The sequence below is a fragment of the Pygocentrus nattereri genome, chromosome 18 (assembly GCF_015220715.1).
Source record: "Pygocentrus nattereri isolate fPygNat1 chromosome 18, fPygNat1.pri, whole genome shotgun sequence".
Classification (NCBI taxonomy): domain Eukaryota; kingdom Metazoa; phylum Chordata; class Actinopteri; order Characiformes; family Serrasalmidae; genus Pygocentrus; species Pygocentrus nattereri.
In genome coordinates this window covers 37,777,313-37,791,666 of record NC_051228.1, presented here as the reverse complement: position 1 = coordinate 37,791,666, position 14,354 = coordinate 37,777,313, and the positions used below count along the sequence as shown (strand labels likewise).

At 45.3% G+C, this 14,354-nt stretch overlaps 2 protein-coding genes across 13 annotated transcripts in view; one reads left to right on the top strand and one right to left on the bottom strand.

Annotated features, from left to right (window-relative positions):
- Nucleotides 1-9,563, top strand: part of synj1 (synaptojanin 1) — a 45,928-nt gene extending 36,365 nt beyond the window's left edge. For 3 of the 12 annotated variants that reach the window (XM_037547398.1, XM_037547399.1, XM_037547397.1), the window contains 9 exons: nucleotides 142-327; nucleotides 463-501; nucleotides 669-800; nucleotides 1,303-1,341; nucleotides 3,218-3,256; nucleotides 4,014-4,054; nucleotides 4,485-4,674; nucleotides 5,150-5,475; nucleotides 7,967-9,563. In XM_037547398.1, coding sequence (XP_037403295.1) covers nucleotides 142-327; nucleotides 463-501; nucleotides 669-800; nucleotides 1,303-1,341; nucleotides 3,218-3,256; nucleotides 4,014-4,054; nucleotides 4,485-4,674; nucleotides 5,150-5,475; nucleotides 7,967-8,812 — 1,838 coding nt within the window. In that variant the 3' untranslated portion in view covers nucleotides 8,813-9,563. Of the gene's footprint in view, nucleotides 1-141; nucleotides 328-462; nucleotides 502-668; nucleotides 801-1,302; nucleotides 1,342-3,217; nucleotides 3,257-4,013; nucleotides 4,055-4,484; nucleotides 4,675-5,149; nucleotides 5,476-6,456; nucleotides 6,481-7,966 lie in introns of all 12 variants that reach the window. The other 9 variants (XM_037547402.1, XM_037547403.1, XM_037547401.1 and 6 more) reach the window with 7 other exon arrangements.
- Nucleotides 7,619-14,354, bottom strand: part of eva1c (eva-1 homolog C (C. elegans)) — a 30,008-nt gene continuing 23,272 nt past the window's right edge. The window contains exon 9 of the transcript XR_005131809.1: nucleotides 7,619-7,637. The gene's annotated coding sequence lies outside the window, so the exon portion shown is untranslated. The remainder of the gene's footprint in view (nucleotides 7,638-14,354) is intronic.

Here is a 14,354-nt window from a genome sequence, read left to right as displayed (position 1 = left end):
CGTCCATCTGCTGTGATACGTTCCAAGCAGTATTTCCTGCTGTACCTTTTGAGCCACCATTAAAAAAATGAGCTGATTGTTTTGTGGGTCAGAATAAAAAAAAAAAAGATTAAGTAATCTTTGATGCTGCTGTGTTTGAAGGTGATGTGGATGAGGAGATAGAGGACATTCTCCCTCAGCACCTGCAGCCTGGGATGGGCATGGGTCCTGGAACATCTCCCGCTACCTCTCCTCGCTCCAGTCCTTGCCCCTCCCCGACTCATGGGGAGCCGGCCCCTCCCTGCCGGCCGAGCAGAGCCCCGCCACGCACAGCTGGACCACCGCAAGGTAGAGCACACACTCTGTGTTTTACTGCTTTCAAATCTAACCATGAAAGACCGATTTAAAGCATATATGATGTTTTCGGTCTGTTACTGATGGCGTTCTCCAAACTCATTTGACTTTTCTCACTGTGTGTGAAAGGTGGCCTAAGTCCGGTCACATGTAGGAGGGAACTGGCAGGTAAAGAGCGAAAGCTTCTAGAGGTGCCGTTGATGTGTTGAGTGTGCAGTGCAGGCTCCCAGAATGTTAACGCTTGTGCTTTTGTAGTGCTGCAGCCTCTTATTGCATGGCGATGATGGTGCCAATCCTCACGACAGTGATGGTAATCCAGTCATTTTTCTCTTTAGGTTCTCCTGTGGAAAACCAAGCAGTAGGAGCTCCTCCATCCCAAGGACTGGAACCAAAACGCCCCCCTCCCCCACGCCCCAACGCTCCCCCTGCCAGACCTGCACCCCCACAGCGCCCCCCACCACCCTCAGGTAAGGCAACCTTCCTTTTTAGCACCTTCACTACAAAGGCTGATTTAATGGCACCGTCATTCAGTATTTCATTTTCAGCTTGCGTATCACTGCTGTCAGAAGAAAACCTCGTATCTCCAAAACGGTCACTTTACAGGAGAAGGAAAAAACAATGTACCTTTAATGGAAGTCAATGGAATTTGGGCCGTTTCTTTTGGTCCATTCATCGTGAAATTTACACACAATGTAAAAAAACAGGCGTTTTCAAACTATGTCAAAAACGTTGAAGATGGAGATGCAAGGTTCTCTTCCAGTAGTAGTGATATCCCCTTCGCTATAACCATATTTTGGTCTAATGCCAGTAAATACTGCTGACCTTCTATTTTTCTGTGACTGCAAAGAAATCAGACTTAATCTCTGTTGTAATTGCTTGTTGGCTGACGATAGCTAGCTTTACATCCGTGCTTTGATTTTTTTTTTTTTTTTTTTTTTTTTTCCCGTTATCAACTGATTACTTCTAAAGGAGATAGAAGCCCTACACCTGGTAGGAGAGAATCAGAAGGTAATGTTGTGTGTGCAGTAGCAAAGTGTTAAGAAAGCAATGTGCTTTTTCTGTGGTGGTTCATTCAATAGATTCGGTGTAATTTTTTTCAGTATTGATGTACTGTACCATATCTGGTCATATCTGACTTGATTGTGAAAGTGAACTGATATCAACTGTTTAGCCGCATTATTCAGAATGAGCCGAAATATCTTATACCACTTTATCCATACTTATATATAGCATAGGTCATGTATATTCAACAGGAGCCTGGATGTTATGTAGCACTTTACACCGGTCAGGCACAACATTATGACCACCTCCTCGTTTCTACGCTCACTGTCCACTTTATCAGCTCCACTTACTGTATAGCTGCACTCTGTAGTTCTACAGTTACAGACTGTAGTCCATCTGTTTCTCTGATACTCTGTTACCCTGTTCTTCAGTGGTCAGGACCCCCATGGACCCTCACAGAGCAGGTACTATTTGGGTGGTGGGTCATTCTCAGGTGGTGGTGAGAAACAAGGAGGTGGTCAGAATGTTACGCCTGATTGGTGTATATATAGTTATATTCAGCATGGCTCTGGATATTATGTACCACTTTGCAGCTATTTATATTCAGGATCGTTATGGATATTGAATACCACGTTCCCGACTTTTTTTTAATGTTTTATCAGTCTTTGAATTGTGTTTAACACTTGAAAACTTTGCAAATTCTTGTTTGAAGGCTTTGCAGAGCCTCTAAACCTTTTTGATTTGATTGAAAATGAAGGTAATTATGAACCAAGTAGTTTCAGAGTAATTCTTCCCTCTTCAGTGTTTGTTGTATATCATTGACACCCTTGCAACTGAAAGTTCATGCCCTAGCAAATGGTGTTTGTCTAGTTCCCTGGCTAAAAAAAATCCTGCTTTTCTTTATTAAGAGCCACTTAATAAAACCGCATGGACTTCCAGTTGTTCTTCTCCTTCAGCTGCCGTCAGATGTGTGTGGATGTAGTGTTATATCTGTAGCCTTTTAATTCCAAGACAGTAGCCATGTTAATAATCCGATCCTCAATCCTCAATTGGAATAGAATACGTCCATATAAGCACCTCAGTCTGAATAGTCTAGTCTGATTGAGGCCATTCGGAATACAGTTTCTGTCTGATTAAACGAGGTGGGTAATCCTGTAAATACTCTGTTAAATAGGAGAATAATTTCCGTGTAAACGCCTGTATCCGATTACATTCCCTATCGGAAAGTTTAAGTCCGTTCTGCATGTGCGTCACGTCACAGTGAGAGTTTATACCGTTCAACACGGCGGAGCAGAAACTGGTCTGCAGAGGAGACGAAGTTCATGCTCTGATCTTTAAAAGACGGCGGTGGGACGGACGTCCAGCTTATGCGTCTCAGAGCACGACGTCTTCCTCTCGGCCTTCTTTAATAAGGACGTGTGAAGGACGTTTTCCTGAGTCTGACGTCATTTTAAAGCAGTTAAAAACACAATCACTGCTCACTGCTGCTCATCTCACTCTAACTGGACCTCACATGAGGCTCACTGTCATTGTAATGTTTACTCTAAGCGGTTCTCCACACATGCATGTCATTTTGGACTGGATTACTTGTAGTGAGCATGTAAACAGAGATTTTCCGTCAAATTGCGTAGAGTGAGCATAAGCACCCCAGTCTTAATCTGTAATCGGAATGTATTCAATCGGATTGGTGAAAATCTTTGCATGTAAACACAGCCAGTGTTAAAGCGGAATAAATGTGGTAATATTCTGCCAGGTAAGATATGCATAGGTACATAGTTACTTCACAGGACCTTTTCTCAAAAGAGTTCTAATGTAGTTTATTATTATTGTGATGGTTACACAGAGAATAATAGTGAATCGCTTCCCCCTTCATGCTGCGAAGGACAAAAAAGCCCTGCTTTAGCCAGAGCAGATGCTGCAGGTGAGTATCTGTTCACTGAGGCGTAATGTTCCTCACTTTATTGTGTTCTTCTGTAGCTGACAGTAGAGAAAGCATGCAGGCCTTGTGCATGGCTTCATGCCATAATCCAGAACTTGTCTTCCGGAATGGAGCGAGTCTTAGGAAGGTTGGCCTGTCTTCACTTGGCTGATACTGTGATCCCAGCTTGGCCACGGTCAATAGCATTTTCCTGGTTTCCCCCATTCGGGCCATCTCAGTCATTTAAGTTGCGTGGGAAAGGGAGTGTGCTCTGGTGCTGAAGAATAGTTCAGTGATCTGGCAACGCTGTTGGCCAGGTAGCTCGGCCTGGCGGCGGCAGCAGTGTTGCTTGACCCCCCCCACTGACCAGGAAGAGGTGAGTCATTCTGAGAGCCGTGCTGAGAGCCAGAGAGGAACGGGGGAGGAGTGTGGGGAGATCGGTCCAAGATGAGAGCACTACAGCTATTGTGCATACAGTGGCTCACATGCTTGCCTTTACTTCTAAGGCCTTAGTCCTCCAGCAGGCTCGGAAAGCGATACGCAAGAGCTGGTTGGTATAAATGTGGCTTTCTGGGCATATTGTCAAATAGCGAGGCAGTGAGTTGACCGAGTTTGAAGGAAAGAGGGTTAGACAGGAGGGGAACTCTGAAGCTCAATCTATTGTGAGGGATAACAAAGAAATGAAAGATATTTTTGTCCTGAAGAGAGAGTGACTGAATATGCGCTGTTAATCATAAGCGCCCTTCCTGATGTGTTTCAGGACGTGGCCAATCTGCTGGAGCTCCAGGCGTCCCAAGACCGGTGGGTAGACCTTGAAAACGAACGTGTAATATGGCTTTTATTAAAAGTAAAATACTCAGTATACCTACATGATCGCACACATCAACTGAATTCAGTATTGACGCACAAACTTATTTTAAAAATTGCTCTTTGTAGAATAATCTTCGACTCGGACGTTGCTTGGCCTACTCTTAACAACTGTTGTGATGATCATTAATAGTAAATGAAATTATTTCTCGAACATTGGAGTATTTTATCATGTTTCCTGTTTCCATTTTATAAGAGCTAAGCTTTGGTATGTCGTCATATGATAATTATGTGCTGATTTGTTTACGTTAGAGAAGGTCTTTGCGAAGTAAAAGTGGTTAAATGCCTCGAAAGAGCAGTTTTTGGGTAGACCCGGTTGACTCTCTTCAAGAAATTAATTATACTAATTAAATTTGTATTTCAGAACATCCCTCCTAGAGCAGGAGTCATCAGTGTGCCACCTCAGTCCCGACCACCTCCTCCCGCTCACCCTGGAGCTCCCAGACCCATAGCTGAAGTTCACCCCGGGGCCCCTCGACCTGCCCCAGACAACCACCCAGGAGCCCCAAGACCCGTCCCAGAACCGCAGACCAAACCAGCAGAGCTCCCTCTGGGTAGGTGAACAACCATCAACATGCTCATACAGTGGTTGCAAACATTTTTGCCTTAGATAATTGGTTCTTTTTCCTGCTCCGACACACCTGATCCAAAGGATCAGCCAATTAACAAGGCCTTCTTGATTTTGAGTGGTTGTGATACAGTAGGGAAAACCGCTGAAGTGTGCAAGGCAGGGGTTTTCCAGGACCAGGATGCCTAGAGAAAGAGGTTCCCAAATTAGACTATATTAACAATACCAATAACTGAAGGGCTGTACAATAAATTGCTAGATTTTCCTCGGGATCAATAACATATCTATCTGTCTGTCTGTCTATCTATCTATTGATCTATCTATCTGTCCATCAATACATACAGTGTGTATCTGTTGCTACATATTGAGATTGTGATACACTTTGCAATGTATAAATATTAATTGGTGAACCAATAATGTCACATGGCTAAACACTGGTGTTGGTTTCCCCCCCCCTACAGGTCCTCCTCCATCTCTTCCTGGCCCCATGAGGCCACAGATGGCCTCTCCCATGCAGCCCCAGGCCACTTCCCCCATGCAGCCGTCGATACAGTCACAGCTGCCGCCGCCCATGGTGCCCCAGCTGCCCCCACCCATGCAGCCCACTTTGGCTGCTCCCCTGCAGCCTCAGCCAGCTGCTGCAGCCACAGGAGCAGCCGCCCCTCCTCAGCCTGGTCTGGCTTCTCCTAAGCCCCCACCCCGTAGCCGCTCCTCACATGCCCTTCCACCTGAGGCTGCTGCTGCTCCTGCCCCTGCACCTGCACCTGCCCCTGCTCCTGCCTCTCAGGTTAGTCCTGCAATGTGTAATACACTCCATGCATTTCACACCTTGTTTCTAAGAGCTATTGGAGCTGGATTAGTTTAACCAGGTAAGCTTCTAAAATGTCATTTGTAGGGACACATTGGGATGAATGCATATTTTTAGTACTTGATACTGATACCATAACAAATTACCTGCTAAGAATGAAGTAGTTAAGTACCTTGGATGCATCAGTCTAAGATGTGATTCCTGCTGTCTCTGTGCTACAGAGACTGGTTGTTAGAGACATATAAGAGCATCAGAACTATTGATCATACTTTACTTACAGCTGTACAGAAGCAGTTTTCTGATGTGGTATAAAACCCACACTTCTCCACTCCACTGCCTGCATCTTGTTAACCTACACGTTTCCACCCGTTTTGGGGAAGCAGCGACATCCACAGAGTCAGTAACACGTCTTATCTGCCAGCTTTTACCAAGAGAGACGCTGGAGGACTTTCACCTGAAATGAGTTCATGAAGCCAGTCTGGTTATAAAAATGATAACAGGACCAGATCAGAGCCAGAATTACTCTTTTAGTACTTTTACTTTATACTTAAGTACATTTGAAGGGAAATACTTTAGTACTTTTACTCAAGTGGAGGTCTAAAGGGAGGAACTTCTACTTTTACTGGAGGAATATTTTCGTCCTACTCTACTTTAACTCGAGTACGTGGTTTGAGTAAACCACCATCAAGAGATCAGCACATTGAACATCAGCGGAAGTTTTTGCCTGTATTCTTACCACTTACCACTACGTGAGCCGTACTACAGGTCAGACATACAATACAGATGGACACTCAGGGTCACTAGCACTGCCTTCTCTTACTTTCTCTAAGTCTGTGTTGGAACAGATTAAATTTCCTCATCTCTTATCATAATCTTAGCCTTGCTACTGTCTCTATCTGTAATATTTCCAACTTCTGTTGATGCTTGTTTGTGTGTGTGTTTATCTTTCTCTCTCTCAAGCAGGAGCAATCCTCAGGTTGACAGGTATTTAATGCCAATTTTGGCATCAGTACTGTCTTCTCAGAACCATAGTCCTCCTTCAGTGTATGCTCATACATTGTAGACATTGTAGTGACCTCCATGTCCTAGTTATTTTTCCCTTTCACTTTTTTCAGTTGGCTGTTTTTAAGTTTATACATGGTTTATTATTTTTACTAGTATGTGCGTGTTTGGTAAAACTTAACTTGAACCCCTTTACACCAAGTACTTTAGTACTGCTTATATGGGTAGTGTTACTAGTAGTACATCTTACAAGGATACGCCACTCCTTTTACATGGATAAACATGGTTCAAGGAAAGTTTCGCTGAGTTTTGGTATTTTTCTGTTGTCATTTTCAACATCCCATACCTCACAAAGCTGAATTTTATGGCTGTGACAAGGACGACTTACCTTAGTTCATAATACGAGGCTTTATTTTTGTTTCAGAAAACAAAAGCATAACAACACCAGTCTGGTAACATTCATGTTGTGTGTAACGTAACTGATGTAATATTTATAATTTTATATGTTTATGTCCATACCTTGAAAGACTGTGTGTTGGGAATAGTGCCAGTCATCCAGATGTTGGCAGTCATTGTGTCAGTGTTTGGGTCATTCTACAGAAACGTCCATTTTTGTGTGTCTAGCTTTTGCAGATGTTGCACTTAAAAAAAAAAAAAAAAAAAAAAACATGTAAGGGTTGCAAATTATTTATATTTTAAAATAAACGTTATTTAAACAATTACACCTTCTTGAGCCGTCAATTTGGCAATATTGGTCAATTATCAATTATCTAGAATTCCAAGCACCACAGAAGTCATGTGTAAAGGCTGAGTGCCATATACTGCTCCTATAATCTCTACATGACTATGGAAGATATAAACTAAATGGCATAAAGAAAACAAATGGCATATGAACATTGGAAAATCTATAATGAAAGTTGTACCCAGGAGTAACAAGAAATCTCTTATTTTGAAATAAAAGTCACACCGATGACGTCGCTTGACGTCCTTTGACCCGTTTTCTGAGGATCTATGAAGAAAAGCTCATGGTGGGTCCACTGCGTCCCTCAGTTCTCAGAGATCTTCTCATTCAGCTCCTGATTTCATATGAAGCTTCTAGCTGACGTCACTGGTGTGACCGACTTTTTATTCTGAGGTCACTGTGAAAAAATAGAAACACAAATGGATTAAATTCCATATTTTAGTGGACGTTCCCTGATGGACAGCGTGTGGTTTGATGTTCTGTGAAATGCATTGATCATTAAAAACGTCTCTGGTGTTTCCTTTATTATGAGGAACACCGATGACGGTCAGTAACACCAGTGACTCCTACGGAGGGACAGAAGAGTGGACGTTTCTGTGGAATGACCCATTTATTTACCCAGCTGTGATCATTATACCTTGAGAATTCTGCATTTATTAAGCCCACGTTCCGCCCTGATGCTTGACCTTGATTGCTTCTGCCTGTGTGTGTTGTGTTTTCCTGCAGACCAATGGAATGAATGGAATCCAAAGAGAAGCACAATGGAAAGCAGACCCCTTGAACTCGCTCACCTCCAACCTGTTTTCCTCCACATCCTGGCTGAACACCAATTCCCTGTCACGGAGCAGCTCCCTCCACACCTCATCCTCCAGTTCCATCTCTTCCTCGTCCACCTTGCCCAACTCCCTGTCCCTGGATTCCACATCTCTGTTCTCCCTGCAGATTCCAACAGCGGCTCCACTCCCCAGCGCTCCCGCCTCTTTGCTGGCCCCTCCTCCACCTTCCCGCAGCCGTTCGCAGGAAACCCTCCGCTCCTCCCCGAACCCTTTCCTGTCTGACCTCCAGCCGAGACCCAGCAGCACTAACCCATTCCCCAGCACCCTGGCCACACCCCAGCGCCGCTCGCTCACGCCCGACTTCTACGCCCAGCAGCAGGCCGAGGCATCCAAGCCTGCCCTCCCCAGGCCTGGGTCTGCCTTGGGCCACAGCGCCACCCTCCCTCCCTCCTTCTCCAGACCTCCACTCACAGCTCCAGCTTCCGCTCCCGCATCAGCACCACCAAAGCGTACCCAGCAGTGGGTCACCTTTGACGACGATTCGGACTTCACCATATCAGGAAAAGCTCCAGCAACAGCAGAAGCGACAGGGCTCTCTCTGCTGTCTTTGTCCTCCAGCGCAACATTCCAGCAGCCCCAGAGCATCTCTGGCTTTGACTCTCACAGCAACTGGGCGATCCCTTCCAGCACGGCATTCCCAACACTGCCCCCTCCCGTTCCAGTCAGGACTAATCCAAACGTCACCCCAAGGAACCCTCAGATCCCCGGCAGAACCAACGAGTTCACAGAAAGATGATAATATATAGTGTAATGCTCGACTGAGGCGTGCGTGGGAAAACGAGCGGAATATAATTCTGTGTTTGTGTGTGGTTTGTATAAAAGTTTCCGAACTGTCGAGTTTTCCTGCTGAAATGGCTCAGTCGCTTCTTTCTGCCCAGAGCAGGCCTAAATACAACACAACACACACCTGTTATCTTTAAATTGTGGTGGGCGAAAAACTGGTGCCTGTATCTGTACCCATATTTATGAATACATAGACATGCACACAGCTGTACGTGAAATACTGTGCAATATTTTAGCGTTCCTTCGCCAGATGCTTCTTATCACATATAATATCCTATAATTTTATGCATTTTTTTGGCATTAAGCGTTTAAAAGAGCTGGAAAGTTGCAAAATTGCAAATGTCTCTTTGGGAACAACTATTTTGCACATTAAACTCGATCTTCGGCAGAATCTGGAAAGGAGAGAGCCACGTCCTGCAGCACCTTTTAATGCGGCCTCCGGAGTTTTTAACGAGAATAGCTGCAGGATTTGGTGGTTCTTTAAACCCGTCGCGTAATTTCTCATTATGAATGTATGTTTAGTCTGTTCTATTGTCGACATTTCCACCACCCTGTGTGGTGGCAGCTTACGTTGCTGTGCTTTCTGGATGGTTACACTCGCTGTGTCTGATCATACAGGCCCACGCTTCTCTCTGTACTCTCTTGTATCTCCAGACCAACGTGCTAAGTGTATAAGTTGTGAATATATATATTATTATAGCCTACATAGTGAATTGTATGTTTTTTTTTCCCAGTATGAAAAATGTAAACTAGCCTAAAATGTGTACATATAATTTTTTTGTTCTTAATATATACCTGCCATACTGGTAATGCACTGAAAAGCTCTCTCCTTTAGGTCTTCAGGTGTCTGTTGAAGCCAGAGTGTTTGAGTTTTCAGGTTTATGATGAGACGGCATATCTGTTTATCTGTTTTCCTGGCATGAGGGCTGTATCTGTGCCCCCACCCCAGTTTCCCTGAACAGCGGTGTGTTCTTGTGTTCCATCTGTTCCAAAGCTTTTAACAGTGCTACTGTACTTTTAATGAATGTGCTTGTTTTAGTGAGTTCTGGTGTCTTCGATGCCGAGATGAGGGACCCTCGCCGTAGCCTAAAGCTGTGGGAGGTGTCACGCTTTGTCTCAGTGAGTTGGTACTTCACTTTCAGCTCAAATGTACACCGGTCAGGCAGAACATTCTGACCACCTCCTTGTTTCTACGCTCGTTGTCCACTTTATCAGCTCCACTTACTGTATAGCTGCACTCTGTAGTTCTACAGTTACAGACTGTAGTCCATCTGTTTCTCTGATACTCTGTTACCCTGTTCTTCAGTGGTCAGGACCCCCATGGACCCTCACAGGGCAGGTACTGTTTGGGTTGTGGTGGTGCGTTAGTGCGTGTTGCGCTGGTACGAGTGGATCAGACAGCAGTGCTGCTGGAGTTTTTAAACACTGTGTCCACTAACTGTCCACTCTATTAGACACTCCTACCTTGTCGGTCCACCTTGTAGATGTAAAGTCAGAGACGACAGCTCATCTGCTGCCGCACAGTTTGTGTTGGTCATCCTCTAGTCCTTCATCAGTGGTCACAGGACGCTGTCGGCTGGATATTTTTGGTGGACTATTCTCAGTCCGGCTGTGACACTGAGGTGTTTAAAAACTCCAGCAGCGCTGCTGAGTCTGACCAGCACAACGCACACTAACACACCACCACCACGTCAGTGTTACTACAAAGTGCAGCTATACAGTAAGTGGAGCTGATCAAATGGACAAGGAGGTGGTCAGAATGTTACGCCTGATCGGTGTATGTATCCTTTTGTGGAGGGGCGGGGACTGTGACGTGTCTTGGCCTTGCTGTGTGTGTGTGTGTGTGTGTATGAGTGTGTGAACTTATGTGCTTATGCCTGTGGGGGGGGCGAGGGGGCTACTCTGTTTTGATTAGTCAGAGCCGGCCTAGAGGTTAGACTGGTCAGCGAGTGCAGTCCAGTATTCGTTCTCCTGGTTTAGACTAAAGCGAACAGCCTTTCGATTACATGCAGGAGGCCTTTACGCACGTCTAATCACGCACAGTAGGAACGCGAACCCGTTTCAGTTGAACTCGTTAGCACTTACCTCTGCTAACACTATCTAACTCGTGCGCAGCGTTGTCAGTGACCTCCCCGTGCGAAGCGTACAACGAGCAACTTGCAGGGGAGAGTCTGTCCTGTCCTGTCTACAGCGACGGCTTTCTGACCGCTGTGCAGTCCACACTGTATTGCTCCATTTTGATGTGGTGATTTGCTCTCAGGCACTGATTTTTTGTGTGTGTGTTGGTTTTGGGTATCCGGTGATGTAAATGTCTGTGTTCATTATGCTGCATTAATTCTTGGTTCATTTGTAGCCTGCGTGTGTCGGCACTGCTGCACGTGCAGCGTGGTACATCATACTTTGGTCATTCTCTGGTCCCAAGGCTGCGGATCAGTGTGCTTTTAGTTTTTTTGTTCCATTCGTTTAACCAGTAGAGCGCATCTCTATTTACAGATGCAACCGGAAGGGCGACTCCAGTGTAACCAAGAGAAGGGCAGGCGTACACGGTCTTCTCCCTATCGTTAGAGTGTCATTTAGGCTCTACTGTGACGTGAGGCACTTCACTGGGGTTTCAATTGATGGAAAGGTATTCCGTGTCAGTGTGACCCTTTTTCCACGTTCACACTCGCACGCTGAGCAGCCTACAACACTCGAAAAGGCCCCCAGAGAAAGAGAAGAGAGATATTCATTGAGTTGCAGGCCAGGTTTACATGTAGCTGTGAATGCAGTGGCTCAAATTCAGTCACAGGCCAGTAAAAGTGTCAAATAGCCAGAATAGTCAGTTTAAGACGCAGCATGAAATAATCAACGCAGTAAAGCAGAGTTGTTAACTAAGTCCGTTCCAGGGTATCGGGGTCTAATAAAATCAGCCAGCAATTTTATGTATTTTATGTAACGTTGGGGGAGGGGGGGGGATGGGGGGGTTGAGTGACCATTACTGAAACTGCTCAGTTATTAATATATGTCTCCTAAATCTGAAAATAAGAGAGGAGGGAGTGGGCCAGTTCATTTTCCCCTTCAGCTGTGAGAGATGATGTAACCACTGGAAAGGTAAAGCATTACATGTACTGTTCAGGTTGTATTCAGCTAACAAAGACCACATTCAGTCTACGTTACTCGCCAGTGCTTACGTCATGCAAAGGTTTTATAGGAAACTATTAACTCCTATTTGTGAGGTTGACGTTCCTTTGTAGCTTTAGCTCGGTAGTGAAGAGAACCCTGTGGTGTTATTTATCCGTAATCTGTGTATTCACACAAACCCTGACTGCGATTCAGTACTTAGTATTCAATCTTTCAATCTGTGATTTAAGTGCATATCCAAATGCACAGATGTATGGACTAATTGGTGTTGTACGTATGCAATAATAAATGTAAATGGACATGTATTTTTGGTCTCTTGTTTCCTGGTGTGCCGGTATGTTCTCGGAGAGGGGGAAGGGTGGACTCCAAAGCACACATTTGACCTTAGATATACACTCTATTTCCAAAAGTATTCAGTCATCCATCCAAATCATTGAATTCAGGTGTTCCAGTCACTTCCGTGGCCACAGGTGTATAAAGCCGAGCCCCTAGGCCTGCAGACTGCTTCTACAGACATTAGTGAAAGAATGGGTCGCTCTCAGGAGCTCAGTGAATTCCAGCGTGGTGCCGTGATCGGACGCCACCTGTGCAGCAAGTCCAGTCGTGAAATTTCCTCACTACTAAATATTCCACAGTCCACTGTCAGTGGGATTATAACAAAGTGGAAGCGATTGGGAACGACAGCAACTCAGCCACGAAGTGGTCGGCCACGTAAAATGACAGAGCGGTCAGCGGAGGTCACCAACTTTCTGCAGAGTCAATCACTACAGACCTCCAAACTTCATGAGGCCTTCAGATCAGCTCAAGAACAGCGTAGAGAGCTTCATGGAATGGGTTTCCATGGCCGAGCAGCTGCATCCAAGCCTTACATCACCAAGCGCAGTGCAAAGCGTGGAATGCAGTGGAGTAAAGCGCCGCCACTGGACTCTAGAGCAGTGGAGACGTGTTCTCTGGAGTGACCAATCACGCTTCTCCATCTGGAAATCCGATGGACGAGTCTGGGTTTGGCGGTTGCCAGGAGACGGTACTTGTCTGACTGCATTGTGCTGAGTGTAAAGTTTGGTGGAGGGGGGGATCATGGTGTGGGGTTGTTTTTCAGGAGTTGGGCTCGGCCCCTTAGTTCCAGTAAAAGGAACTCTTAAAGCTTCAGCACCAAGAGATTTTGGACAATTTCCTGCTCCCAACTTTGTGGGAACAGTTTGGGGACGGCCCCTTCCTGCTCCAACATGACTGCACACCAGTGCACAAAGCAGGTCCATAAAGACACGGATGAGCCAGTTTGGTGTGGAAGAACTTGACTGGCCTGCACAGAATCCTGACCTCAACCCCATAGAACACCTTTGGGATGAATTAGAGTGGAGACTGTGAGCCAGGCCTTCTCGTCCAACATCAGTGTCTGACCTCACAAATGTGCTTCTGGAAGAACGGTCAAAAATTCCCATAAACACTCCTAACCCTTGTGGAAAGCCTTCCCAGAAGAGTTAAAGCTGTTATAGCTGCAAAGGGTGGGCCGACATCATATTAAACCCTATGGATTAAGAATGGGATGTCACTCAAGTTCATATGTGTGTGTGAAGCCAGACGAGCGAATACTTTTGGAAATATAGTGCATATATCTAGATCACATGTTGTCTGTTGTTCTCTATCTGAGGTGATGTGTCTGCGCATCCGCCATGCTGGAGAGGTCCAGATCCACTTGCCAGCAGATCCACTTATACTGAGAGACGAAGAGTCTCAGGATCAAATCCGCCACGACTTCCTTGCTACTCCACCCATTTACACCACGTCTGTTTAGTTATAATCCTCAGGCTCAGATTAATCCGGGCTGCACCGCTGCCCTCGGTAGCTTTTATTACTGTAATAACTGACCGTGATCATTAGCCGGCCGGTCCAGCAGGAAAGTATTCAGTCTGCACCTGATGTTAAAAACCGAGTTTAGTGCGAGAAACAAAATCAGACACATCAGCAAATCCATCAGTGAGTGAATCGCTTCTGATATTAATACAGAAATACAATAAACCCCCTAAACACAGTAAGCAGGACGGAGCTGAATGGCTTCCTATTCACCAGCTTCTTGGTCGAGTTTTCCCGTTCCACCTTAAATGGTCCAGCAGTCACTTTCTGCTCCCTGAAGCTGCAGCACTTAAGGTGGAATGGGAAAATTCGAACATGAAGCTGGCGAATAGGAAGTTGAGTTCAGGTTCTAACGTTGATCTATTATGAATATCTACTCGGATTAAGGAACGCTGTAACTTACCGCTACAGAGCTTTAACCATCACTGTAAATAAATACCTACTACATGAAGTTAAGACCCTCTGAATAGACGATTAAATGAAATGAGCTTAAAATAAAACCAGAGGAGAAGCAACCACAT